The sequence below is a fragment of the Vespula pensylvanica genome, chromosome 22 (genome assembly GCF_014466175.1).
Source record: "Vespula pensylvanica isolate Volc-1 chromosome 22, ASM1446617v1, whole genome shotgun sequence".
NCBI lineage: Eukaryota > Metazoa > Arthropoda > Insecta > Hymenoptera > Vespidae > Vespula > Vespula pensylvanica.
In genome coordinates this window covers 3382337-3408557 of record NC_057706.1, presented here as the reverse complement: position 1 = coordinate 3408557, position 26221 = coordinate 3382337, and the positions used below count along the sequence as shown (strand labels likewise).

At 43.6% G+C, this 26221-nt stretch overlaps 2 protein-coding genes across 12 annotated transcripts in view; one reads left to right on the top strand and one right to left on the bottom strand.

The window, feature by feature from the left end:
* LOC122636488 (mediator of RNA polymerase II transcription subunit 20) overlaps positions 1–26221 on the top strand; it is an 89237-nt gene that overhangs the window by 35257 nt on the left and 27759 nt on the right. The window lies entirely within an intron of this gene.
* LOC122636484 (facilitated trehalose transporter Tret1-2 homolog) overlaps positions 1–26221 on the bottom strand; it is a 51707-nt gene that overhangs the window by 7099 nt on the left and 18387 nt on the right. For 3 of the 9 annotated variants that reach the window (XM_043827725.1, XM_043827726.1, XM_043827728.1), the window contains 2 exons: positions 4822–4923; positions 133–266 (listed from right to left, as the gene is read on the bottom strand). In XM_043827725.1, the coding sequence (XP_043683660.1) occupies positions 133–266; positions 4822–4923 (236 nt within the window). Of the gene's footprint in view, positions 1–132; positions 267–4821; positions 4924–8461; positions 9242–16643; positions 18085–19227; positions 19439–26221 lie in introns of those variants that run through there. The other 6 variants (XM_043827730.1, XM_043827729.1, XM_043827732.1 and 3 more) reach the window with 6 other exon arrangements.

The window sequence follows — 26221 nt, the reverse complement described above, 5'->3', positions numbered from 1 at the left end:
AAGTACTTGAATGAACTACTACGGACCGGTTGCGCCATTCCAATTCGCGACAAGAAGCGGTGGTGGTAATCATTAGACCGAAAGAAAACGTTCCGGAACGACGTTAATGAATTTTACATTAACACGACTCACCACGTATCGTTGTTGGACGATTGATAGAGAGGAGGCGGTTGTTTATCCAGGATAGAATCCAATGCAGGCGAGGTGTAGCCTTTCGCCAAGCCAGAGGACAACGTTCCCATGGAAAGCGCCAGGGTCGCCAAAACCTTCCAGACAGAAAATTACGTAGCTATTAATAGTCGAGGAAAGAGATATAAATAGCCTGGAGGTAATCGTTTCACGTACGATCGACGAATCGATTCGACGTTTTTTTCCGAATGGAAATTCGATCGTTATTGTTACGCACGTACGTATTGTTACGGGAGGACGTCGACGACGACGACGGCGACGACAGTGACGACGACAACGACGACGACGACGACGACGACGACGACGCATGTAACTTTGAGACGCGCCTCTCTACTATTCCTCCTTTTAACTTGATTCGCTTATTCGTTGGTATCTTTGTGGATTCGTATTAATCAGGGGCGTAGTGGTAACAATGGGTGCAGAGTCATTCTTCGACTCGGACGATTACTCGACGACGCATATATTTGCTATGTTCGTTGCAACGCGCACTTAGTAATCTTCTCCTTCGTTCGGTTCGTATAATAAAGCAATGTCATCGAAAGGGGATTGCTTTTTTCTTGTCTACGTCATTCGAAACGTTCCAGTGGTACGTTAGTAGACGATGCACGATAAACATTTTTAACGAAGCAACCAATGTACTTTTCCCGACGACGTACCAACCTATATAAATATCGCGGATTACTTCGTTTTTATCTTTTCGTCGAAAAGTACGTGGAATCCGCGCGCCGAGGGCGCATGTCATTGCGATAACAATGTCGGAGAAAATTCGTCCATCGATGTCGTCGATGGAATACGCGTAGAAACCTGTGTGTCTCTTTGAGTGTTTCTACAAATACGTATGTATATCGTAGCTATACCTATGGACAGATACCACGTTTATAGTACGATGTAGTACCGGGATATCGTGAATTTGTATTGCTACGAGTTGCAACCGGCGGACAAATTGCTAGCCCGCAAATTGAAAGCCAAGCTCGACCCCTTGCGAGGAATACTAAACATTTCATGTGGACCGCGTGCTTGTGCAGTTACGTAGACACGAGCAGTATGCAACGACCCTTTTACACGTATGCAAGAAAACACGATTGCCCCGAGTATATGACAACGAATATGTCCGCGATTCGTCTTCGTTTTCAGTTTTTTTTTTCCTTTTATCGAACAACTTCGCCAACGCTTTCTATTCGACGTTGAAACAACGTGGGGATGAGAACACCGGTCTCTACCAGAAAATCTGTTTGGATTTCTCGCGTTAGCGCGGAACAGGTGATAATAACCGGATCGAGTTGCATGCGCTCGACCTTAGACCCCGACTGACCTTTCTGCTCTTCTCGCCACATTCGCGTTCAAGCGATGCCCCCGATGCCGATACCTTCTCTCTTCCTTTGCGACTCTGCCGAGAGTTATACGGAGTGACGTAACTTGTTCGCGATTCGCTACTCACTTTCATTTTCTAAACCATTCATGCATTTTTATTTAATCGCTTACGTAAACCTGAAAAGTACGTATCTACGTATTTACGCGTATCTCTTTCTCGGTTTATATACCTAATGTATTTTCCTCTCCATTAGGAATACCTTTTTAAAGTACGAACCTCGTAAATTAACGAGGAGTATTCGGCACGATAATGAAAGTTTCCGTAATCTCTTCGGTGCACCGTAATTTTAAATATTGCGCGACTGCAGCCGAGCGTGTGATAATATTACACGAAAGTACTTCACCCGAGTAAAACGGAGAGAGACACCACGTAGTTTCAAGACGAAAGACTCAGCGTACCGTGGCCTGACAACGAAAATAAAATGCTCCTACGAGTAGCGCTTCGACTCCATAACTCTAGAACGCGGAACTCTGAAAATTGGAATGGAAGTGGTTCCGGTGTCTTCGTTTATCTTGCATCTCTTTAGTCGTTGATAGAAAATTATTAAGAGAAATTATTAACTGTACAAATATAGCTCGTGCACATGTAGCTAAAATATTCCAACGTTATTTAAAAATCGTTTTTTGAAAGATCTTTCGATAGTTCTTCGATTTATTATCCCGCATCAAGGGAGTGCCGACAAATGATACAAAGGGAGGGATTGAGAAAGGGGCTAGGTTATGGTATTTATTAACGCTTAGAATTTTCACACGATCGATAACCGATAAAAAGATGGACGACCGTGCCTACGCACCATTGTTCTTAGTACTTGAAAGGAAAGGTTAGAGTGCGGTCAGCGAACAAAAAATCGCAATACTACGTATTGTAGTATTATGTTTGCTATGTCTAGAGAGAATAATCTCGATCGAGAGACTATGCAAATTTCAAACTGATTCTTGCTCTAGGTCAAGGTCCGATCAAATATTTGCGTAGGCCGTTCCTTACTCGCATAAACAGCTTAGATCGAATACAATTAGTGGGTATAGTTTTCGTACGAATTAATGTTACACGGTAACGTTACGTCAGCGATCGAATCCTTATCTCTGGAAGTAAAATGTGAATCGTTTTTTATATCGAGGAGCTCGAGCTTGTAAGGAAACTTGTTTAAAATGCCGTAAAGAGAGTTCGAAAAAAAGAAGTTCGGAAACGGACGGTCAAGAAGAGTCTCGGACCGTCCGCATCGATGCACACGTCCAACGCTCGCTTCCTATCCCTTTGGCGACCTCGACACGTCGATGCATTCGCGTATGTATCTACACTTTTACGCGCGCGTGCTATACACCGAATGCCGTGAAATATCGACAGAATTTTTATAACAGGTGCGATCGACACTGACTTTATGGATTGCCACGGAAACTTGGCTACAAAAAATCGCTAGCTGGCACGCTCTCTCTCTCTCTCTCTCTCTCCCTCTCTCTCTCTCTCTCTCTCTCTTTTTCTATTCGAGTTATTTTCATGAAAAAAGTTTTGAGAACACGTACGTGCAGAGGTTCGAAAGGCAAGAAAAATGTAAAAGGCGTTGCTCGCTCGTGTTCACAATCGCGCGAGCATACGGGAAGCCAGAACGAATCGGTCGTTAGTTCTAGGCGAACGTTTAGAGGCAAGAAATTTTAAAGAACGTTAAACGATTTTCCGTGTGGCAGATAAAACGTTTGGCAAAAAGTAAGGTCGACATTTTCGAAGGAAATCCTCGTTTCGTACGTTTCTCTGACCGTCGTCGTTTCTTCTTATGCGGCGCAGCTGAACGTTAAAAGCTCGTTTGCATGGAGTCGAGCCAATACTCTCGGTGCACTTTCCAAGTGCAAGGATGTGCTTCGAGAGAGTTTGGTACATAGCTCCGAGGAAGCTATTAACTATGATTCGGTCACTCGATCTTGTCCAGTCTTTCATTGAATCGGAGGGGAAAAAAGAAAAGAGAACGGTGGCGTGACGACGACGACGACGACGACGACGACGACGACGAAGCGAAACGATCGATCGATCGATAAAAAATTCGGTTCGGCAGTCAACGAGTTAAAGTTATTACCCGTGCGTGCAAGCAAAGAGTATAAAGTCCAGGAAGAGAGTAGGCGCTTAAGAAATTCTTGGACAGTCTCTCAAAGATTACGGATAACGAAAGACAAAGTCTGGACGATGGTGGTCGAAGGCCTTTGCGCACAAAAGAACGCCCAAGCTACTCGATATGCATTTTAAGCCGAACCACTCAATTAAGCTCCGCTATCCCTCCCGTATTTGCATATCAATATGGCCGGGTGCCAAGAAAGTAAGCTTCCCTCTACGGCTCGATTCGGATTATACGAAAATCCTCGGACGAGCGATTAAATGGCTCTCTCTCTCTCTCTCTCTCTCTCTCTCTCTCTCTCTCTCTCTCTCTCTATCTCTCTCTCTATCTCTATCTTTAAGAACATGCCACGAAAAGTTTAAGTACAACGTCGATGAAATTTTTCCCATTATTTGCTGGTCGTTCGATCTCAAAGGCTTCCAGAACCTAATCTCCTCATTCGATTTCGCCGGGATATAAATTAATGCGAGCTAACATAGTTGACACGCGAATATATGAAAGTACACGACGTCCTACGGTGTCTCCGTTCGATGAATCACGTTAAAGTACGATCGACCGATTTAACTCTCCGATAATAGATCTCTGAAAGATCCCATTCAGCGGTAGACCTGCTTACGCAAGTCCGTGTCAACGAACAAGATCCGTAGTCGTAAGGTCTCGTACGATCTTTCGAAATTTTACCCACGCGAAAATACGAGCAACGTAGAAGAAAAAAGCGATCTCGGCTAAGATAACATGGAAAATTTCAAGATCTCCGAACGATCCAGCCAGGAACGATATCATATAGTTTCTCTTTATCTTTTTTTTTCCTTTACAATTCGTTCGTATCTTTTGCTCGTACACCTTCGACTTTACGATTCGTGCAAACTTATGTTCAGCCGTTACGTACCCACGAGAAAGAACGGAAGAAGAAGCAAAGTCACGATGCAAGCTAGTTTTCCTCTTCGTTTGTCTGGTTTGAAAAAGTCTAAAGGTAGAAGGTACCTTCAAGTATTTATGCAGCCCTTTTGCGTTCGAAGCTCTTTAAGAATGTTAAAACGTAGAACGAATGGAAGGAAAGTTTAGTTAGTGGCCGTAGGTTATGCGAGGTTCCATTGTGATTGCGTCTTAGAATGTAGTATGCATGTATCTCGTATAAATTGAACGAACGTGTTAGTACCTGCGACATGTGCTGTGGTCTCGTTGCCGTCGACGTCATATGTACCACGGAAGCTCTGGGCATTTTAAAGCTGTCCTCGGCTTCGTCCGGTACCGTTGTCACCTGAAATTTCAAAAGATTCCATTTAAATATCTCGCTAGAACTTTTCGAGATGCTTTTCGTCACTGACCTGAAATCTTTTACGATTTTCTTTCGACTTTGATGAAATGAAAATGCAAGGATCTTTGAAGTAACTATTTTCTCGCAAAGTACACTGAATTCTCTTGTAGAGATAGAAATAAAAATAGAGAAAGGCAGAGAAAGAGAATTTTCTTTCGCAAGGATCATTCGTCTTTGAGAAAAATTGTCTCTTTCGCTCAAAGGAACTTTCTCTCATTCTTTCATCGGAGAGAAAAATTTTTTCTTAGCAGAATACCTTCGTCGGACCATCTCTTTCTCTCTCTCTCCCTCTCTCTCTTTATATGGTTCGAGATACCTCCAACATCCCATACCTCTCTTCCATCTACCGAAAATAGAAATTATTATAAGCCCTATCGTAGGCGCTTAGAAGACCGTCGTACATCGCTCGGCCATCCGTATTATCTTCTCTCCCGGAGAACAAGTCCTGCGATAGCGAGTAAAGGACTACGGTCTCTTGCTATTATCGGAATACTCTCCTCTCTCCTAAATTATAGCCCGTGCTCCCTTTTGTATCTATAGATTAGACCGAAAGAAAAAAAAAAGAAAATGCATGGAATTATCTATCCGCAACGAATCAAAAGGGTGATTACGAAAGAAGAGTTACGAGAACGTTGACTTTGCGGCGAATCAGAGAATCGTTTGATGTTTCACGATAATTGTCTGCTTTACTCTCTCGACGAGACGCGTAAACTTTCCGTGCTACAAAAGCGGTCGACTCTATCGGTTTAGTTGAAAATAGGTTTATCTAAATCGTTCGCCGCGGCACGTTGCTTTATTTACGTCTATTCGAGACGAGGAGAGCGCGCGATGGAGATCGGTTGGCACGAAACTTTGAACCAAAACTATCCGCGGACGATGAAAGAGAGAAAGGAAGCACGTTTCGTTCATTGCGTCTCGTTCGAAGCTTTGTCCGATCATATGGAATATGTACTCTGTACGTCGACTTCTCTTTCTGATATCGTGTACGCTATCCGTTGAATTATGCTAACAGTCGCTCGCCCTGTCGTACCGTTCACGCCTTTCGTGATTTACGAGAGACTGGTTTGGTCTCTGACAAAATTTCCCTCGCTTCCGTACGTAGCCGAGTGAAACGTTCGCTTTCGTACGTTCTTTCGTAGTTGCGTTCTGTTGTACGCTCGGCTATACCGACAACAGAGCGAAACGCTATTCAACGAGATACAAATCGCTAGAAATTGTCGGATTTCGAGATATGAATGAGATAACGCGTGTATGGGCGTATCTATCGAGCGTAGTAGTCACTTCCGTGCAGGTTCTGCATTTATTTCGCGACATTTCTCTAAACGAAGTATACAGTCTTTCGCTCGCTGAATACAATATATCTCCGTTTATTACTCGAACTTTGATACCAGAAACCTTTGCATTTACTTTTTACGCCATTCGATGGGACGGACGTAAGCTCGTCCCATGCTCGGACATCGGATCTTCGAGTCCTTACATATGGTGCCTGTCGTTCTCTCTCGGTTTAATAAACCCTTTAATTTCTCGTGCGGACAGCTATCGATTATATTTTCTACGTTCTACAATTTTTTTTTTTCTTTGTCTCTCAATCGCTCCTGCGTACGCGGATTTTCTCTTTTGCGGTTACCTACACAGATGTTACGAGCACGACATCCGAAGAGCCGATTTTCAATAACCGACAAGATAGTAGATAAGCTCGAGAGGTCTCTCTCAGATGCGATTTCTCACGTTTTCTCCCTTCGTGCATCTCCCACTTCCCTTTTCCTCCTCCTCCTCCTTTTACCCCTCCCCCTCTCTCACCCCCGCCCACCCTGGAATTTATCTTTCCACGTTGCAGGAGGTTTTGCAGAGCTCCGCCGACGCCCCGGCAAAACGTAGCAAAATCAATATCTGGAAACGCTAGGGAATTCTGCAAGGTCGATCGATTTCAAAGGAAATTACAAACAACCGATTCGCTCTTCGAATTCGGTACGCGTATCTGTTTACTCCGGTCTGGAAATTAGTGTAAATATGGTTGGACGTTATCGCGTTAGTCGTCCAGAGACACTCTCTGGAAACAGAAGGTATAACGTTACAGCACGGTGTCAAACGACCGATAGGTAAGTATACGTATGTACGTATATATGTAAGCGTGTGTCGGTGCAAGAGCGAGTACGGATACAAGATAAACGTACTGTTTTCTTTAAGCATTAACCCTAAGCAAACGTGAAATATACGCCTCGAAAGATCGCGGGTGCAACGATAGTATACGCTTAATAACAATTCCGAGCTGAGATTTAATAAGAGATGCTTGCTCCTGGCTGCCTTCGAGCTAAGAGAAGAAACGTGCCATAGTTCGAGTCGTTGCACTCGCGTATACGCTTTGAAGAGGAACTCGATGTAATTATCGATTTTCACGATAAATATTCGTTCCCATAAAGAAAGGATAGAGCGATTTCCTTCTTTTTACGTGACGTCCTTTAACCAGATTTATGAGAGGACTCTGTGAAAAGCAGAGAAGAAGAAAAGAGAGAGAGTCGATCGTTGAAACGATTTCGAAAGAAATTCGACTCGAGAAACTTTTCCACCAAACACTTTCAATGGAATTTACGAACGATGGTTTTCATGAATTAGTATGTCTATACTATAGGACGCGGCAAAATCGATTTATTCCGAGCACGTACATATGTACGAACGTACGTACGTACAGAGTACGTATAGAGTCAACAAACTCGTCAGAATGTTACGTCATTGTTGTTTCAAACGCTTCATCCTCTTCTATCCGGCGTTTAACTCGACGAGAGCCAGCCAACACTAAAATAGAAGGTATATTTCGAGAACGATCTTCATAGACGCCGCTATGAAAATCATAAATTTTGAATATACGTAACGACACGTACGATATGTACATACGCGTATGTATACGTACACATGTGAACGATCTAAGAGGGTTCGTTAAACGTAGGAACGCTCTTATTACGTAAAAATAATCAGGTCGAGAGATTGCAAAGTGTATACTACTATATACGATACATGTGTAGGTTAGTAGGAGATAACTCTCGGCACTCATTTTTTTTTTACTCGATGTAGAGGAGAAGCGCTTGTCTCTGCATGTAAAGCGTGCGATATATCGGCCCTGATGTAAACACCAGATATTCTCTCTCTCTCTCTCTCTCTCTCTCTCTGTCTCGTCTGATCCATGCGCAGCATCACCGCCAGACCCAGAGATTACAATGACATTGCAAGAAAACTCGACGTTATTTAAACGCGCTAAACGAGAAGAGTTTTTATTTATTTTTCCGACCGATTTCGATATTAGCTCGAATAAAAGTGTAGATAAGCATGCCGGAGTCTGCATCTGGCAATTACGTCGACGTTTAAACGAAGAGTGGTCGTTCTAAATGAAACGAACCTTAGGATAATAATCGTAAACTCGTCGGATACAATACTGGTCTACTGTCTAATAAGAGAATGAGAGAGGATTAATGCACATATATCGTACGTTTTCTTTATCCGTAACCCTACGTGTGTACCCATTGCGGTTGCATACGTCGATGCGCCATCGTCTTCGTCGTTGTCGTAGTCGTGGTCGTGCTCGTCGTCTTCGTCCAGACTGATTCACGCCAGGCAATTACGCGAAATTACGATGGAATTGCAGAACAGGACAGACGCATGATTGTATTTGCTCTCTCGTGCCGTGTTCCGCGCACGGCTGCCCGCCTGCCGTGTGCATTTACTTTCTCCCTCTCTCCCTCACTGACTCACTCGCAATCTCCTCCGAATTCGTTCATCGCCGTTTTTATCTCTGGAGCTGGATGAGCTCCGACGAATCGTTAGTTTAGCAATTATAAAACGCTCAATAATCGTTACTACTCTCGCAATTACGCCGAGCGTCATTCTACGGCACTTTTCAATCGAACAAACACTGCGTCCGTAATTCTGTCTCGCTGTTTCATTTAAATCGCGATTAAGTCGGCCGTCGGCCGTTCTTTCTCGTACCATATAACGCTCGGATTAATTAAGTCGATATTATGCAGACTCTCGGGTATGACCGTCGGCTATTCCGATTACGTTACAATGTTGGCAGCGTTACCCCGTTGGATAGCTGAGACTAATAGCGTTAAAGTAATAGACGTGAATAGAGAGAGAACGATATTGTGTGGGAAAGAAACTTTTATAAAAATCTCCAAAACTTGCCGTTCATTGAAAAATTACGCTACTTCCAGCTTTGTCTTGATTTTTGTCAAAGAAAAAAAATAAATAAGAAGAAAAAAGAAAGAAATAAATAAAAGTAGGTTACGGTTAATAAAAAGATATAAACGCTCTTTCAACGATTAATAATACTACGAGGTAGAATCGATCGTGGTTAATATCGGTGAATGTTCGTCTTCCTTGGGATTTTTCATTCTCCGAATGCTTCTTCTCATCGAGCTTCTTTATCGACTTTTACGATGAGAACTTCCAAGAACGGATTTCATTAGCGAGAGAGGCTTGATCTGTGTCTGTGTATTAAAAAAAGACAAAATTGTAAGCCAACGAAAATTGAACGACGTCTCTCCCACGGTTGTCCTTTCGTGATCCATCCCTCGTTACTCCTCTCGTTGATCGCTGAATTTCGGCGAGATACCAGATGGCGGACAACCGTTTCAAAGAGAATATTGAAAAAACGTTCGCTATTAACCACGACGTTCGTTAACTCGTAACAAACCAGAGCTCGATCGTTAATACGTAGGAGTGCACGTGCTTCTGGATTCTAAGTTTAAAAAAAGAAATGAAAAGCAAACAAAGAAAACGAAAAAAGAAAGAAAGCGATAGCTTCGTACAGCCCACACTCTATTTCCTTCAAAAGCTCGTATCGTCGTTTTCTCTCTCTCTCTCTCCCTCCCTCTATCTATCTATCTATCTATCTGTCTATCCGTCTATCTATCTATTTCTCTTTTATGTACGATAAAGGAGTTTTTTTTCGTTCATTTTCGACAACACACCGACAACGATTCCAGCATTCGCCAAAATCATCGATTCGTGCAGCCTCCCGTGCGCTCTCGTTTTTCCTTCCGATGCGAGAGACGGCGAGAAGAAATATATTATAAAGAGAGAAGGAGAGAGAGAGAGAGAAAGCAAAAGCCGAGAGATGCATTCTCAGCCATCGCGTCGTTTGGACGAGGAAAAGAGGTAGGAAATGCTGCTTACACCCCGTATTTCACGTTTTATTGGGCTAAGAAACCCCCTCCGAGCACCTCTATCCTCTCAACGATACGATACGTTCTCTTCGCATTCGGGTCAAGTGGCTATGAATATCTGTATACAGCTGCGGCCGTCCAAAGCAACCGGCCAATTTGTTTGCGACGTTTCGCCAGCTACTAGACTTCTTCCGCCGCTTCTTCGTCCTTTTGCTTACCTTTCTCAAAGAGGGATGACTTATGCCTCAACGTTAGGGAACTTTAAGAAAATATGCGAAAAGCTTGCTATAATTTGACGTCTCCGACATATTCGATAATACCCACGAGGATTCATTCGAATCGGTTTGGATCTATGTTCGAGAATCTTACATTTATCGTGCCGAATGTCGTTCGAAAAGGAGAGAACGAGAGGATTCTCTTTTTCTTTTTCTCTCTTTCTTTCCACGTCCGAACGCTCGGCGATAAATTCGCGCAAAATTATGAATCGACGAGCAAATAGAAGATTCGATGTTCAGAGTACATTTACCCTGTAATCCGCCAAGATGCACGATGCATTCTGGCTCGAACTTGCCGGATAATGACCAGAACTCGGTGTAAGTCACGATCCGGTATTACGAGGCGTGCTCGCGAGACCATTTTAGGTTTTCAGTGCCGCGGTCCTCTTCCTTATCCTCTCTTTACCTACGAGTATCGTGAAACAATTTCTTTCGGATGTAATGGATCATCTTAAAATATCAAAACCTCGATGGGAATTTCTCGACGGAAACATCGAGAATAACGTGCGTAATTATCGTTGTCCCCTAATCGGCGTCTCGTCGATGTCTCGTAAAGAAATAAAATGTTTTCGTTGCTTCGAAATGTGAAAAAGGGAAGATGAAAATAATTTCTCTTTTGTCGGCGCAATACTCCAATTATGTTGCTCTCTGGTTGGCTCGACGGTAACCCGCCTTTTGTTCTCTTTCCAAAAGGAAGCTCAGGTAGGCGGTAGCGCGTCGAAGTCCAAGCTAAGAATAACTCTCGAACAGAGTCGCCACGTGCCTAGTTGCATCTACCAGTCTTCTTCTTCTTCTTCTTCTTCTTCGTCTTCGTCTTCGTCTTCTTCCTCCTCTCTGGACAGCTGTAACTGGTAATTGCGGCGACCGATGCGGTTTCTCTATTTCTTCTTCCATTTCTTTGCTCGGTTTTTTCTTTCCCTTTCTTCGAGTTTCATCGATAAAGAACCGTCTTTCTCTCACCTAGGAGTACTTACCTATCGACATTTAACTCGATCCTGTTACAAGTTCGCGTGCACGCGAGAGTGGTTGCGTGGTGAAACGATGGAAAAGAAAGAGAGAAAGAATGAAGCCGTCCACGTGGGTACTCTTGGTCCACGAATAAACGACTCGGGCTGCCCACGGTTCTGTTGCTGTTACTATTGCCGTCCGTCGTCGAGTGCCTACCGGCATTCGTCCGTTGATAAGTAATCGAGAGTCTCTCGGCTCGAAGACGCGCCAACGATTCTTGCTTTTAAAGTCGCTCGAACGCACGACGTATGCTTATCTAATTCGCCACGTCTCCCCCCCTCCTCTCTCTCTCTCTCTCTCTCTCTATCTATCTATCTACCTTTCTTTCAGATAACACCTAGTCCAACGGAAGAACGTCGCAATATCTTCTTCTCGTGGGATTCGACCGATTATCAAAGCAACTTCTCTGAAATCCTTGTAAAAGTGAGATCGTCATTAGCCGGGGACACGTTATAATTATATTACAAATGTTGCCTTAACGAACCTCTCTATCAAGATGCGATCTTCGTTGTAGACTCCTAAAGACCGAACGTTTAACGGCAAATCGAGTATTAATCGTTCGAGAGAAGTTTCTACTTGTATTTTTCTAGTTCTTCTTTTTGCTCCGTTAGGTTCTAATGGGATAGACCGGGCTGGATATGCCGTTTCGTAAACGATCTTCGTAAACGAAAGGTATCGTTTGCGAGCGAAAGAAAAACGAGATCGCCCTTTCTCGTCGTGCATTTGTAGGGCTGTGCAAGAGAACGGTACGATACGAAGCACCCTTCTCGTTCCGATCAATTTTTTTTCCCTCTCGACGTCTTCCGGCGTCTCGCGCGCCGAAGGGAAATTAAAATGTTTCTAAACTCGGACGTCCACGTTGAATGCCGAGAGGACGAAGAGTCTTCCCTCTCTTTCTCTTCCAGAGAGATTCATTCGGAACGATCGAAGGGAAGAATAAAAGGGAGAGATGAAACGTTTTAGCTATTAGCCGAGCGCTCGCATTGTAATGCAATCTACGATAATCAGACGGTTTCGTATGCTTTAACCGAGACAGAGGAGAGACGGTCCCGCTGGGGAAGCAAATCGGCTTGGAATCTCAACGATGGCTAAAGCTTCCAGTTTAGTCGTGACGTCTGCCGAGCGAGACGCGTTTAAAATTAAATCTAGGCATAGCCGGTGATTTATCAGAAACGTGGCCGTTCAAAAGACAGTTCCTTCTTACGTCGACCTTGTCGTCTCTCCATTCTCATTGACTAGTAGAGCCGTTATCTTAAAAGTTTAATTAACGACACCGTCGATATCGACTAAATCTAAGAGAACAAAGTAATGTAAAATCCGTTGATCGCAAAGTCGAGTAAGTTTATTCGCCGTCCCACGGATATAAGTACGTTCGCGTCCCTTTTCCTCGGAGCCGAACAAATATTTGTAGGGCCGCCTCCGTCGTTCCCCGCCTCTTTGGAGTTCTCTCTTTAGAGAGGATTTATCAAACTACGGAAATCTTAGATGCAAACAGTGATTTTTCTTACAAGACTATCGGCTCTCGCAGTTTTTCGGAAGGGCCCGATGTCGCTTAGTTCCAACGGATTCGAGAATATCTTGGAAGGTACGCGGGCACCGTTCCGTGGATACGTATCCTTCCGCTTTGGGAATCGGTAGCTATTTACACGCGAAATTAGCTACGTTCCAAGAGCGTACCGCGGTCAGGAGAAACTCCATTGTCTTACCTCGGTACCTCGATGAATATAATTTCGAGCGTTGCACCGTATATCCATCAACGTGGCCTTAATCATCTCGCCGAGATTAAATTGAGTCTGAGCTTCGAGCGAATACGTACTCCAGGAAGATTAAAACGTACTCGAAGAGAGAAGAAAAGTTTGCAATTTCTATATTTAGTTCCGGTTAAAACTTTCAACCTGCTGACTCTTCTTTCACGGAAACACTCGACGCTTCTCCGCGAGTGACCGAACATCTCTACGGATGCCAGCGATTGCTTCGTATTTGCGATATTCAATATTTTATTGGCTTAAAGATCTGCCTCGTGGAACGAAATTGTAGTCCAATCGTGGCGCGCTTGGTTTACTTGGTACTACCGGAACTCATTTACCGTCATTTACAGGCGGACATCCTAAATAATATCTAATAATAATAACGATCGAAGGGAAACCATATTCGTTCGACGACGATTATCGCTTCTCGTCTGGCGAAACTTTAACGGAATGTCGGTCGTCGATGCGTCGAACGATTAAACCATGGAAACAGAAACACGATTATTATCTAACGTTCCATTTTTATTCGAAACGAGCATCGGGAAAGCAATCTGTATCTTTCGATTACATCGACGAAATAACTTTGCCTTCGATTTATGAGTGATTTTGTAGCACGCGTCAAAGTCAACGCACAACGTGCATCGGAATATGTCGTTATCAACGACACGCCGAAGGGCGAAGGTACAAAAGCGTAGAATAAAGTTTTCAATGGCGATGACACCAAGTGCAATCGTACTTTTGGTCTTCTTCTATTCAGGACCGCGCACATAGAAAACTATCGTACATGTAAGAGAGCAGTTCGTGCAATCGCGACTTGCAAATGACAGTGGCACTTTTACTCTAGATCCGAGCGCAGCCTTCCATTGTTTCATGCCAGTTTTAAACTACACACGTTCGACGTTCTGACATTGGCCGAAGCTTTGATGGCTTAGCAGACGTTTGGAGATGCTCCGATTGACACAGCGGTTATATTTCGATAATTGGCGATTACGAAATATCATTATTCTACGTATACGATTAAAAAGAAACAAAAAGTTGTACGAACAGATCGTCGAAAGAGACCTTAAAACTCGTCTTTAAAATTCCTCGAACATGGCTATCGTTGAGTCGAACTTTTAGAGAGGGAAAGTAACTCTATAGGAATGTAGCGACGAGTACGTCGGTCCTCTGATACGCAGAAAACGTTTAGATTACAAGGGCACGGGCTAGGCAAACTCGGGCACTGCTGTAAGCTTCGGATACGCATGTACATATGTACGTAAACGTACATGCGTGTGTCGATGTATTCAAAGGTGCAACCCTTTCATTAGCGCGTAGGCCACGCGTTCTATTATGTCTGACAAAACATCCGATTCCATTGTCGGCGAACAATGTACGTCGTGGTCACGTGTTCCACTTTCGATCATTATTCGCGAAGTGTGCATAAAATTGACAAATTGCTCGCGATTTTCTCTCTCTCTCTCTCTCCCTCCCTCCCCTTCTCTCTCTCTCTCTCTCTCTCTCTCTCTCTCTCTTTCTCTCTCTCTCGTTTCACGTCGCGAGGTTGCACGAGGGTGCACGAGGGCGCACGAGCGAGTGAAAATTCTTTTCACGCGACGTCTTGACACCGTTGACAGCTGTCACCGACGTCGAGTTCGTCCTTCAAAAACAAAGATCGAAGAACGAGAGCGTCCCTCGACGTCAGAGGAAAGAGAGAGAGAGAACACTAGTAGTCTCCAAGTTCGACCCTTTGCAGCTTTACGCACAGTGCCCTTTAAATCGTTGATTTAAAATCCATTCCCGCTACTCGAAAACTGCCGAACGGTGAAATTTTAACGACGTATCCGCTCGCTCGAATGAAATGATTTAAGACGCGATATTGGCCACGAGAGCTAAATTCTTCCATTTTTTTTATCTCTCTTTCTGTTCTCTCCCAAATCTCTCTCTCTCTCTCTCTCTCTCTCTCTCTCTCTCTCTCTCTCTCTCTCTCTCTCTCTCTCTCTCTCTCTCTCTCTCTATTTTTGACACGGACGCGACGCGTGCTTCGAAGAGATAAAACGTTCGCTTTTGTCTACTCTTGGTCGTCTTGAAAAACGGGCATTCAGAATCAGACAGTTGCGATCCCTCTTGATGGAAGGAAAAAGGGTCAAATAGCGAACGAGAACGGTAAAGTTTTTTTCATATCTTGTCCAAAGTCAAAGCCACGAATGAAGAGAGAAGATAAAGAGAAACGAAGCGCGGTCTTGCTCACTCTCACTCTCGCTCTCTCTCTCTCTCTCTCTCTCTCTCTCTCTCTCTCTCTCTCTCTCTCTTTCTCTTCACGTGTTTTATCACAATAGGAAGAGAGGTCCCGTTGAGTGATACTTCCGACAAGGCAATCCACTGAAATAGATGAAGAGATCTTCCTCGGTAGTCGAGCACGCGTCAACTTTTGCTTATTATGTGTGTATGTTTGTGTGTATTCGTAGATATACGAGTAGAATTTGTCTTGGGACGTCGTTCTTGTCTTACCGCTCACACGAGATGATCTTAGAGGCGTAACAATATAACGCGTAATTAGGAATTAATCGGAGCGAGTAAGGTCGAGAATCGATGTTTTACGAAGGTAGCAACTTTGTCCGATACCTACTTGAGATTAAAATTCATTGGAATGTAGGAAAGATTCCAATTTTTCGTCTCTTGTAAGACGAGTGCTGTAATGGCTAGGAATATAGTTAGGAACGAAGCCAACGGATTAGAGCTTTTCTCGAAAAAAAAAAGTTGAACGTTCATCCGGGAAATGGAGAATTAGATTAAAAGAAAGGGCGGAAAGAAGAAATAAGAAGTGGCCGAAGGTCGATCCGGTAACGTAAGCGAACGCGACGTGACGGTCGAGGGCACGAGCCAACTCGAGCTTCTCTTTCAACTTTGGGGGTGATAAATCGAATCTTGGAATTCTACCGTGGGCTTAACCCGGATAATCGGTCGAGACAGCGTGCTCGTTGCGTCTCGTTACTCACCGATGCCATATAAATTGTCTGGATTGTAGGCTAGCGGAAGGATTACCGTTAGACAAATCTTTTTTCTATTCAGGTGAATAGTCAGGGCTCGAGGAGCAATTCTATCGAGTTTTCGAATATACGTATTTACGGTCTTTATCTTCCGACTTCCAACGGGTTCGAGATAATCCAAAGGAATCATCGAAGATAAGTATCGAGAAGGGCGGTTTAATCGCACAGAGAAAGAAATTTTCTTTTAGCTTTATCGATATTTTTCATAGATAATATGGAATTATCCGCGAGGTGACGAGATTTAGTCGCGTTCAAGCGTCTTTAGATTTATTCTCATCGTTGGGCTCGTTTGCGTGAGACGACTCGCGTCATCTCGATTTATTTCTCGTAACGCAACATCCAGACGACGACGATTACGAGAAAGGCGCGGGAAAAACGCGACCGAGTCGAGTTACGCTCGTCCCAGAAATTAAGGACTGCGCGAGCGATTAATTTAACGCTTACCCGTGTCGAGTCATTCACGTTCGTTCTCCCCCAACGTGCAGATCGCGTCTTGAAAGCCCAAAGGCATCGTCCTCGTCACGATCTCTCTGGAAACGATCTCGACAAGTACGACGTTTTCATCGTAATCCGATGACGCGAGCTATTCGTATGTCCGTTTTCTTCCTTTCTCTCTCTCTCTCTCTCTCTCTCTCTCTCTCTCTCTCTCTCTCTCTCTCTCTCTCTCTCTCTCTCTCTCTCTCTTCGTCTCTTCAAACGAGTAAGCCAGCAGCTTTAAATGTATGTAAACTTCTTCGTGGGGGAGACAAACGAAGTACGTTGATTAGCGTGCCACTCGTAATAGCATCTTGTTCGAGATTCGCCGACGCCAAGAAATAAAGACGTCGTACGCGCAGATTACTCACGTTTAAACGTCGGACGAAGCGTATTATCGAGCACGTGGTAGTGTTCCTTGGTTGAGGCAAAACGATGAAAGTCGATCAACAGGCACGTGTAAACTTTCCTCCTCGAAGCACCGCACGTCGTTTCCTCTTGGTACTTCATCAGAAATTTACGAGATGTACCTATCTTTGATCTCTCCCTTTTTCTCTCTTTAAATCTCTCTCCTCATTCTCCGTCACGTTCGACTCCGGTTGTTACGTCTTGATCGATATTTTAAACAATTTTTGCGGAGCGATAACGTCTCGAAAACGAAGACAAAGATCGATGAGTCGACGGACTCTCGAGCCAGATCTTTATAATTAGAATCTCGATCGAGCCAGACGAAAGATTTTATTTTCTCTCGTACTGGCTATCTCGAATCTTGTTTTTAACGTTCGCGAGACCATCGAGATGGATCCACTCGAACTCTTTCGGAAAAGGACTGAATCGTCGAGGGGACGACCAACTCTCGCGATCTCTTCCGCGTTCGCGAAAGAAGATACGGCGGTCGCGCGAACTCCGCCGACGAAACGTTCGTCTTGAAACGAAGCACAGTCACGAAGAGACGGATTGACGCACACCCGTCCTATTCTACGCTAGCATGATATATTTATAGCGTCAAAATGGAGAAGTCCGCGTGTAAATCGTCCGTGACACGATTTTCCGAGGCGATGCTCAAAGGGACTCGATGATTTACGAGAGAGATCTCATCTTCCTTTTTTTCCCCTTTTCGCAAGCGTAAGAGGAACGGACGGTCCTCTTCGCTCGACGGTCAATGACAGAAGTGCATCGGATGGCGTAAAGGCCGGCGCACGTAAGAGACTCGGACGGGAATCGTCTTAATTAGGCGCGATTAACCGAGACGCACGGTGCAAGTCTCGAACGGACAGGCAGAAGGAACAGAGAGAAGCCAAGAAAGAAAGAGAGAAAGAGATGGCTAGATGGAAGAAGACCGAGACGTTAACGGAGCACGCGAGTTACTCGGAACTACGAGTAGTCGAGAGGCTGCGACTCGTTCGCTTGGTGACCATCGTAGCACTGAACACCGAGAGTAGAGTTCTCTCGAGCGAAGAGCGAAGAGCGTAGGGCTTCGGCTTCGTGTATTCGATCTCCCTCCCTCGCTCTCTCTCTCTCTCTCTCTCTCTCTCTCTCTCTCTCTCTCTTTCGCGCGTATAACCACCCCTGTCGCCTCCCCTTTCACTTCATCGCACTATTTTGTTCGCATCTCTTTCTCTCTCTCTCTCTCTCTCTCTCTCTCTCTCTCTCTCTTTCTCGCACTCGTTTAACCTTCCACGTGTATATTCACGTGGCGGCACGCATACGCTCGCCCACGTGGTCTCCGATGTTAGCCAGCAGCACTCGAAAAAAATGTCAGGACGATAAGGACGTTGATTCTCTCGCTACGTGCTCACTTTCCGTACCAGGTTTCTGCCGTCAACTGGTATTTAATCTCGTTAGACACTCGAAAAGTCAGCGCAAATAAAATGTAAAAGTTTTTCTAAAATCGTAACGACGCGATGAAATACGATATATTCGAGCTTTTGCTTTATCCTTCGCATTCGACCTTTCCTTTTTCGTTTTTTCTTTTCTTTCTTTTCCATCGAATCGTTCCGTTTGTTTCTCCACCGTTTCATACGCTACTTTTTACAAAGTCTAACATTGCCCAAACAACTTGTTGATATAATTTCTGTAAACATACTCGTATCTCAAAGTCCTCCAAAGACCCTTCAGAGTGTATGTTTACAAAATTGTAATAAAATTGAACGATATCTGAGAACATAGATAAGAGTATGCGTGATTCGACCCTGCGTACGTCCTTGAATAAGATTTGAAACTACGTATTTACAATAAGGTTGTACGGTGTTTTTATTAGTTTTTTTTCTTCTTCTCTGCTGGTTTATCCTTCGTTCTCTGCGGTTGAAAATAATCGAGTAAACTCGGCGCGCCATTACAATGACATCGCATTCCGATCCGCCAGTGTCATTCTTCCATTAAAATATTCGATATATCGCGTTTGATCATTATCTTCGTAAAACGTTCTTTCGAATATACTTATGAACGCGTTGAGTTACGTTAATTAGTACCGAACTAGGTGAGAGATGCTTTGGAGTAAAAGAAGGGAGAAAACTTTGGAAAAAGAAGAAAAAAGAAAGATTCCTTAGCTTACCTCAAGTACGTTTCGTCTCTCGGCGAATTCTTATTTTTTACGGAAAGCCTGAACTTTTCGATATTCGATCCATCTTTTAACAACTTTCTTCGCTAACGATCGTTTAAGAGAGTTTTAAATACTTTCAATGAGAACTCTTAGAAAGACATCTATCTGGGATAGGCGACAAAGTACTCTTCGCGCTCATCCCCTTTTCTCTCTTGTACATTCGATAATTAATTTTTCGAACGTTCCTCTCCCTCTCTTTCTCTCTCTCCGGATATGGGATTAAAGAAGAAATCGATCAACGATACGATGCGATAGTTTAAGTTTAGGCCGACGAGAGACCGTCGAGTTTATAGACCGAGAGTTATCGGAAAAATCACCGGCGCATTCGTACGGAGCAAAACACTTAACGATTTCACGAAGCCTCGGCCCACGCATCTCGAATCAAATATAAATGCAAATCTATGAATACTCGCGTGTAGAGTCGAAGCGCCACGCCGGCGGAGGCCGTACGTACACACGGTTTGACGCAGGGAGGAATTCTGAAGCGCGCCTCCTCGCTAATGCAATCGAATTTCGAGGACGTGCGTCTGTCTCCCAGTCGTTCTCGGCTCGGCCGTTAATTTGATTCACAGATGAGGTCGTTAATACTTTTCTCCGCATTAATGTTCCCGGACATTTCCAAGCGTTCGACTGTTTTCTACAACCTCCTCGTTTAACACCGACGAATCCTTTTTTCCTTTCTCGTTCTTGCGTAATCGGATAAAATTGAAAGAAGAAGAAGAAGAAGAAGAAGAAGAAGAAGAAGAACGGACGTTACGTCACAAATCTTGAAATCTCCATTGATCCGACTCGGGATCGATCTAGACGATTACGCCGTGAGAAAACTGCTAAATGGAATTCCATTAACGGCCGTTAACTCTTTGCACACCGATCGAATGACAAAACGAGAGAATTACATGTCTCCTATACTGATATGTATGCGCACCTGTGCCCATTTACTTATGCGCACCGTGCGTCTGGCATTAAGTGTCTTACAACGAAACAGACGCACGATTTCCGACGCAGAGACATTTTCAAGGATCTCGAAGGACGCCAATATCCTCTCTTGGCCGTTCGACTTTCCTTCCTCTCTCCGCTCGTTAAATTCTTCGTAAAGTCTATTCTATCGCTTTGTCTCATATCTCTCTTTATCAATGAGCCGAGAGGAGATTAACCGATAATCCTTACGATAACGTGTTTCGCACGTTCTTTCCTACGGCGCGCATCATTTTTTTCTCCGACATCTGAAAAGCACGTGCTCGCGAATTCTACGACTATGTCTATGAGCAAGTAAATGAGTAATTATCGTCGTCCTTCTTCTTTTTACTTCTGTAATTTTTTTCTCCTTATTTTTTAAACAACGAGGAGTCTTTCATCGTTAGAGACGGTTCGTTTCGTAAAATAGCAGGATATAAATACTTTGTTTTTATGTACTTGCTCGTATGAATTTTTAAGCGCAACGCTGTTTGGATAAATAAGAAGGCGAGTATCGAGTACGGATTTGTTCGATTAAGCGAAGAGTTTTATCGTAGCTAATATATAAAATAGCTAGCACAGCGGTTAAACGTAACCCGACTTATCTCTCTTTTCTTTATTACGTTCTTTCTTACGATCTCTTCTCTCCCCTCTCTCATTCTCCCCTCCTCCCATCCTTCCCGAAAGAAACTACTCTCGCGTCTTTTCGCTCTTTACTTCATTTTCGAGATCGTCGTAGGTTATCGGTTTTCCGGGACTGTGTCGAACAAGTTTCGAAAAAGAGCAATCCCTCGGGAGGAACGAGCACTGGGATAGGAATACTCTACTCGATTTGATGGGAAGAGCGAGCCGATTTGCTTCAGTAACGAGTGCATGCTACGAAATTCTCTCTCTCTCTCTCTCTCTCTCTCTCTCTCTCTCTCTCTCTCTCTCTCTCTCTCTCTCTCTCTCTCTCTCTTTCTCTCTTTCTGTGTGTGTGGGCGCACGCGCAAGCTGTTTGGCGATTACCTATCCTACCTACCACAATTTAAAAAAGAAAACTTTTAAAGGGCTTTAGTTTTCGTTCGACTATTTCCGTACGATTATCCAACAGCGATCGAAAATCTCGCTGCAAAAATCTCGTTAGAAAAGCAAGTATAAGTAATAGATAAGGTACGAATAATGTCGTAAAGGAAGTACTCTTGGGAAAAATAAATGCAACGCTCGATTATTCGATGTATTATCGTCTCGACTTGTCGAAAGAAGAAAAAGGGAAAAGAAAGGATCGGGAAAAACGAACGTAAAGATTACAGAAACAGATCGGGATAGATTTTTTGGTAAAACAAGACAGCGAGTTACAAAAGGCATCGTTAATTCGAAAGGAATGTTCGATAGAACGGAATAGAGCCGAATGAAATAGCTAGGAGGTTAGAGTAACCTACTTGAAGAAGGAAAATATAAAAAAGCCTAGGCGTTCCGCTTCTTCGAGCATGAATGGGGACCGTTCTAGAGACAATATTTGTAGTAATAACATCTTGACGATTCCTTATACGCGTTTGAAGAACCTGAAGAGCCTACTTCTACCTCCTGGAACGCCTTTCAGCGCCTCGAATAACGTCCCCCGACGATGTTTGATTTGATTTTCTGTCTCGAAAGAAGCGTGACAAGAGTCTTATCGCGACTAGGAAAACTTGACCGAGTACTCCTACGCATTTACCTACACGGACATAGGTTAGCTTAATGCCTCTTTTACGTACTTTGATTCGATTCGACGAAAGGACTCCTTCGAAAAGCTTGCTTAAAATCGTTTTATTTATCCAGACTGTAAGAATCATTCGAAAGGTACAGGATAGTTACCGAGTCATCGTATCGACGAACTGCTTATCCGCGAGAAATGATATCGTTATCGACGTAAATTCGTAAAGTCGATTTGTTTCGACCACCGGCCAAAGTGTAATCTCGTAGGATCGTTAACGTTGACAACTTTACAAACGAACGTTTGAGGAAAAAGGAAGAAGCGGTTCTGGAAAAGGGAGGACCGAGAAAAGACCCTTTTTCTCACTTTCGTATACTTTCCGCGTGTAAAACGTTCTCCATGCACGTGACGTTTATACAATATGCCTCCATAGAACGTATGCACGCTGAATATTAAGAGCTCTCTTTCTCTCTTCTTCTTTCTTAAGTAACTTGAAAAACGACTCGCTTTTAAATCATACGTCCTTAACGCATGTATATCGCAAAGAGGTCGACTCATCGTAGAAACGAGACATGCACCGAATTTCGTCGGCAACGACGCCGATAATCGTTGTCGTTTATTTTTAAGATGCGCAGCGCGACGTAGTTTTCTTCCTTTTCCGAAAGAAACGAGCAATGTCGGGAAAGGTATATCCTTTGGGTTTCGTTAAAAGCGAAACGCTCACGGGTAGACGAACGATCGTAAGCCGCGAAAAGTTAGTCGAGAAACGGCTTCAAAGGTTTACCACGTCAAAGGAAAGGAACGTGTGTTCGCCCGCTCAACGTGCATAACTTAGAAACGCATGCGGATGTCCGAGCAGTGAGAACCAAGCTGGACGATGAAGTCGTACGATTTATTACGAATTTGCACGCCTTTCTCCGGGTCCGTATATATTAGTACCGATGAGAGGCAGGTGCCGCCTTTCGCAAAAGCTCTACGAAAATCGTTAGTAGTTTTCTTCCGTATCGTCGTAAATTCGTTTTTGGATCGACGCGACGTACGCGGATAACGCCGCTTGGAATAACGCGAGTTCTTATATTCCCTATATTCCGTATCAACCCGTCCGACTTTATTTTAGATTGTCTGTTAAAAGTCGGATTTAAAAATCAAAGGAACGTGCTTTCACGAACGTGCTCTCTCTCTCTCTCTCTCTCTTTCCTTCGCAGAAAGGTGCTACAAAGGGCAGCGACATAAAGTCCGGCGGCTTGCATCGAGAACGTTTGCGAACGAAACGAGGACTCGCCGATATATTCTAGGCAATAAAATCGATATGGCCCTTTGTCCCAAGGAATCATCGATCAACTTTCGTCCGACAGACGCGCATTACGTTACTTTACTGCCTGTTTAAGAGCCGCAGTTAAACATTCGTAGGAGCCCTTGACCTCGCGCACTCTCCTCGTTTGCTCTCTCTCTTTCCGTCTCCGTCTCTCCCTCCCTCTCCCTCTCCCTATTGCTTTTCTTTGCGTTTGAAAGTACATCTCTTGACGCGTTAGAGATCGTCGACCTGAACATGCTGAAAAAAAGAAAGAAAAAGGTGGGAGCCGATAGTAGATTCGATTCGCTCGATATTTTTCACGATCAATCGACATCAATTTTATGCTCGTTAAGCAGGCACAGAAACGTTTGGCCGTTTTCCGAGAGAGCGTGTGGGAGAGAAAAGGACGGTACTATCTGGCTCCTCGTTCTGCTGCCTCGAATCTAAACGCAAAGATACAAAAGCCGAACGTTTTTCGTATGGAACCGGAAGCACTCGATATCGGGCCCTTCCGTTCGCTCTTCCCTCATTATCGTCGTCGTGACCGAGTCTACGTCCACCTACTTTTCTCTTTCTTCCTCTCTTTTCACGTTGGTCCATGCTCCGCTTCGTTAACTCGTCGAATCTGACACACTTTTTCTATCTCGATTACCACGATGTCGATTGATTAGTCGACGATAAGGTCTTTCTTCAAAATTTTTCTCTTTTTCTATCCTTCTCCGATATCGTAAAAGTTTTAATTAAATCCGGCATTACCAGCGACGACGATTGTCTTGCCATTCAGAAATAAACTTTCCTCTCGGTGATCAAGGTCGAATGACTTGCCTTTTCTCGGTGGAAGATCTAAAGGGCGAATTCGAAATTTTCTCAAATGCGCGAAAGTCGTGATCCTCGAGGAAGGGCTCTCGTTCTATTTTCTGCTCCATTTGTCTTTGATAGCCAGTTTTCCCAAGCGTTGATCGCTCTCCCGGGAAAAAAGAAAACAAAGAAAAAAAACGTTTGCGGAATGTTCTCCTTTTTTCCTCTTCGATGTGTCGAGTCGGCACGCATAAAGCACATTTAAAATTCTATAGGATCAAGGACGGGCATACAGGATTATCTACTTCTGTGCTTTATTATTACTTCTTGTAACGATGAGATTATCCAGCCTCCAGAAGCAACGCGGCCTCTCCCTCCTTCGACGCTTCTTTTTCTTTTTCTTTTTCTTTTTTTCTTTCTTTTTATCTTTTAATTAGCATATATAATCTCAAGCGTAAAATAACGTACACGAAACGGACGCCACGCCGAGGAGATTCGTAATCTAATGGAGTGTCTGGGAATGATATAAGTATCGTTCGTTGAAAATTCATTGAAAATACGTTAGATCGATCGATTAATATTGCGATGAAAATTTTCAATGAAATTCTTTTATACCGACGAAATTGTACAAAAAAAAAATCAAGCTAATAAAAATAATTGCTTCGTCCGACTTATAAGCACGCCACGATGTAATTAATTAATCATATAAGACGGCATTAAATATAAGCACATATGCAAATGAATTTTTACCTACGGATCCATTCATTCTCATATATTTATGATAACACGTTTACCTTCCCTCGTTTTTTTAAGGAAACAAAATATCTATATTTTTACGTCGGACTGTTCGATAAGATTGGATTAAAAAAAAAGGAAGAAATTTTGAAATAAGTTTGCAATGGGGGATCAAAAACGAAAAAATTGACGATACGTTCGCAATCGACTTCGCCGAATCGTGCGAACAATTTCGATAACGAATTCTTTCTTTTCTTTTCTTCTTTTTCTTTTTTCTTTTTGTTTTTCTTTTTTTTCACGCTACGAGCTCCCTTACCCAAGAAGACATCCTCTTCGTGTCGACGCTAACGTTTCCATTAACCTCGGTTTAAGGTCCGTGCGTGACTTTGACGAGGATCGAGTCCTCCCCCCTTTTACCCTTCTTTTTCATCCCATATTATTCGGGAACACTTGGGAGGTCGCTCGTAATCGGCCTTGCGGCGAGCCTCAGATCCAGCTTCTTTCTTTTTCTCCTTCCCTCTCTCTCTCTCTCTCTCTTTCTCTCTCTCTTATTCTTCTTCCTACACTAGTGTATCGTAACACGACCACTTCTTACTAGACCGCGGCCACAACTTTACGGCTCGATTTCCTTTCGATAAAAAGATCGAGTGATAAGCGATCATTTAAATAGGTGACGGTTGAAAAGTGTCTCAAACTGATTTTCATTTATACAATTATTTTGTAGGCTCGAAATTGGGAATTCAGAGCTTTCGAAACCGTGCAGTGCTCGTAATCGAGAAACAAGTTTGGGTGTTTGTAGACTCGTGGAAACATTGCCGACGATAGGACCGTTTCGGAACGGCAAGAGGAACGAAATCGAGTTTCGCTGAAACATGGTCGACTCGTGCGTAGTAACCCTTCATCCGGTTTTAGATGTTCCACCTCGGGCCTATTGTTGGCTACACAATAATTGCCGTTAGAGCACCAAGTAATACGGGAAAGGAGGTTCATTCGGCAACGATAGCACGAGCTATTACGTTAAATGCCAGTAATTAAGCCAGCGGCTCTCCCTGCGATTTTTTCTTTCGCTTTTGGTTTTATCTTTTACCTTGGAAATACCTCGCGACGACTCTACATATCGAACGCCGTACTTTCCGAATGCAAATTATTATCGACCGTATTGCATTAATAAACGCGAGTTAATAAATATTCAGGGAGATCGATTCGTTTCCAGCTTCTTCTCTTTCTCATTCTCGTTTTAAATAACGTCAGCGCGTATCCGCGTATCCGCATCCACGAGGATCAACGAGTGATTTATTATTAAAATAAGTCACACGTTATTTCAGTAACACCCACGGATTCGAGGTTCGTTCGTTCGTTCGTCCGTTCGTTCGATGCCTTTCTCCGTTTTGTCCTACGAAGGATACGCCACTCTCGACCTTCTAAATTTAAATATATCGCAAGCAAAAATATTCGTTCGAACGTATTCCGCTCGTCGAACCTGAACTTGG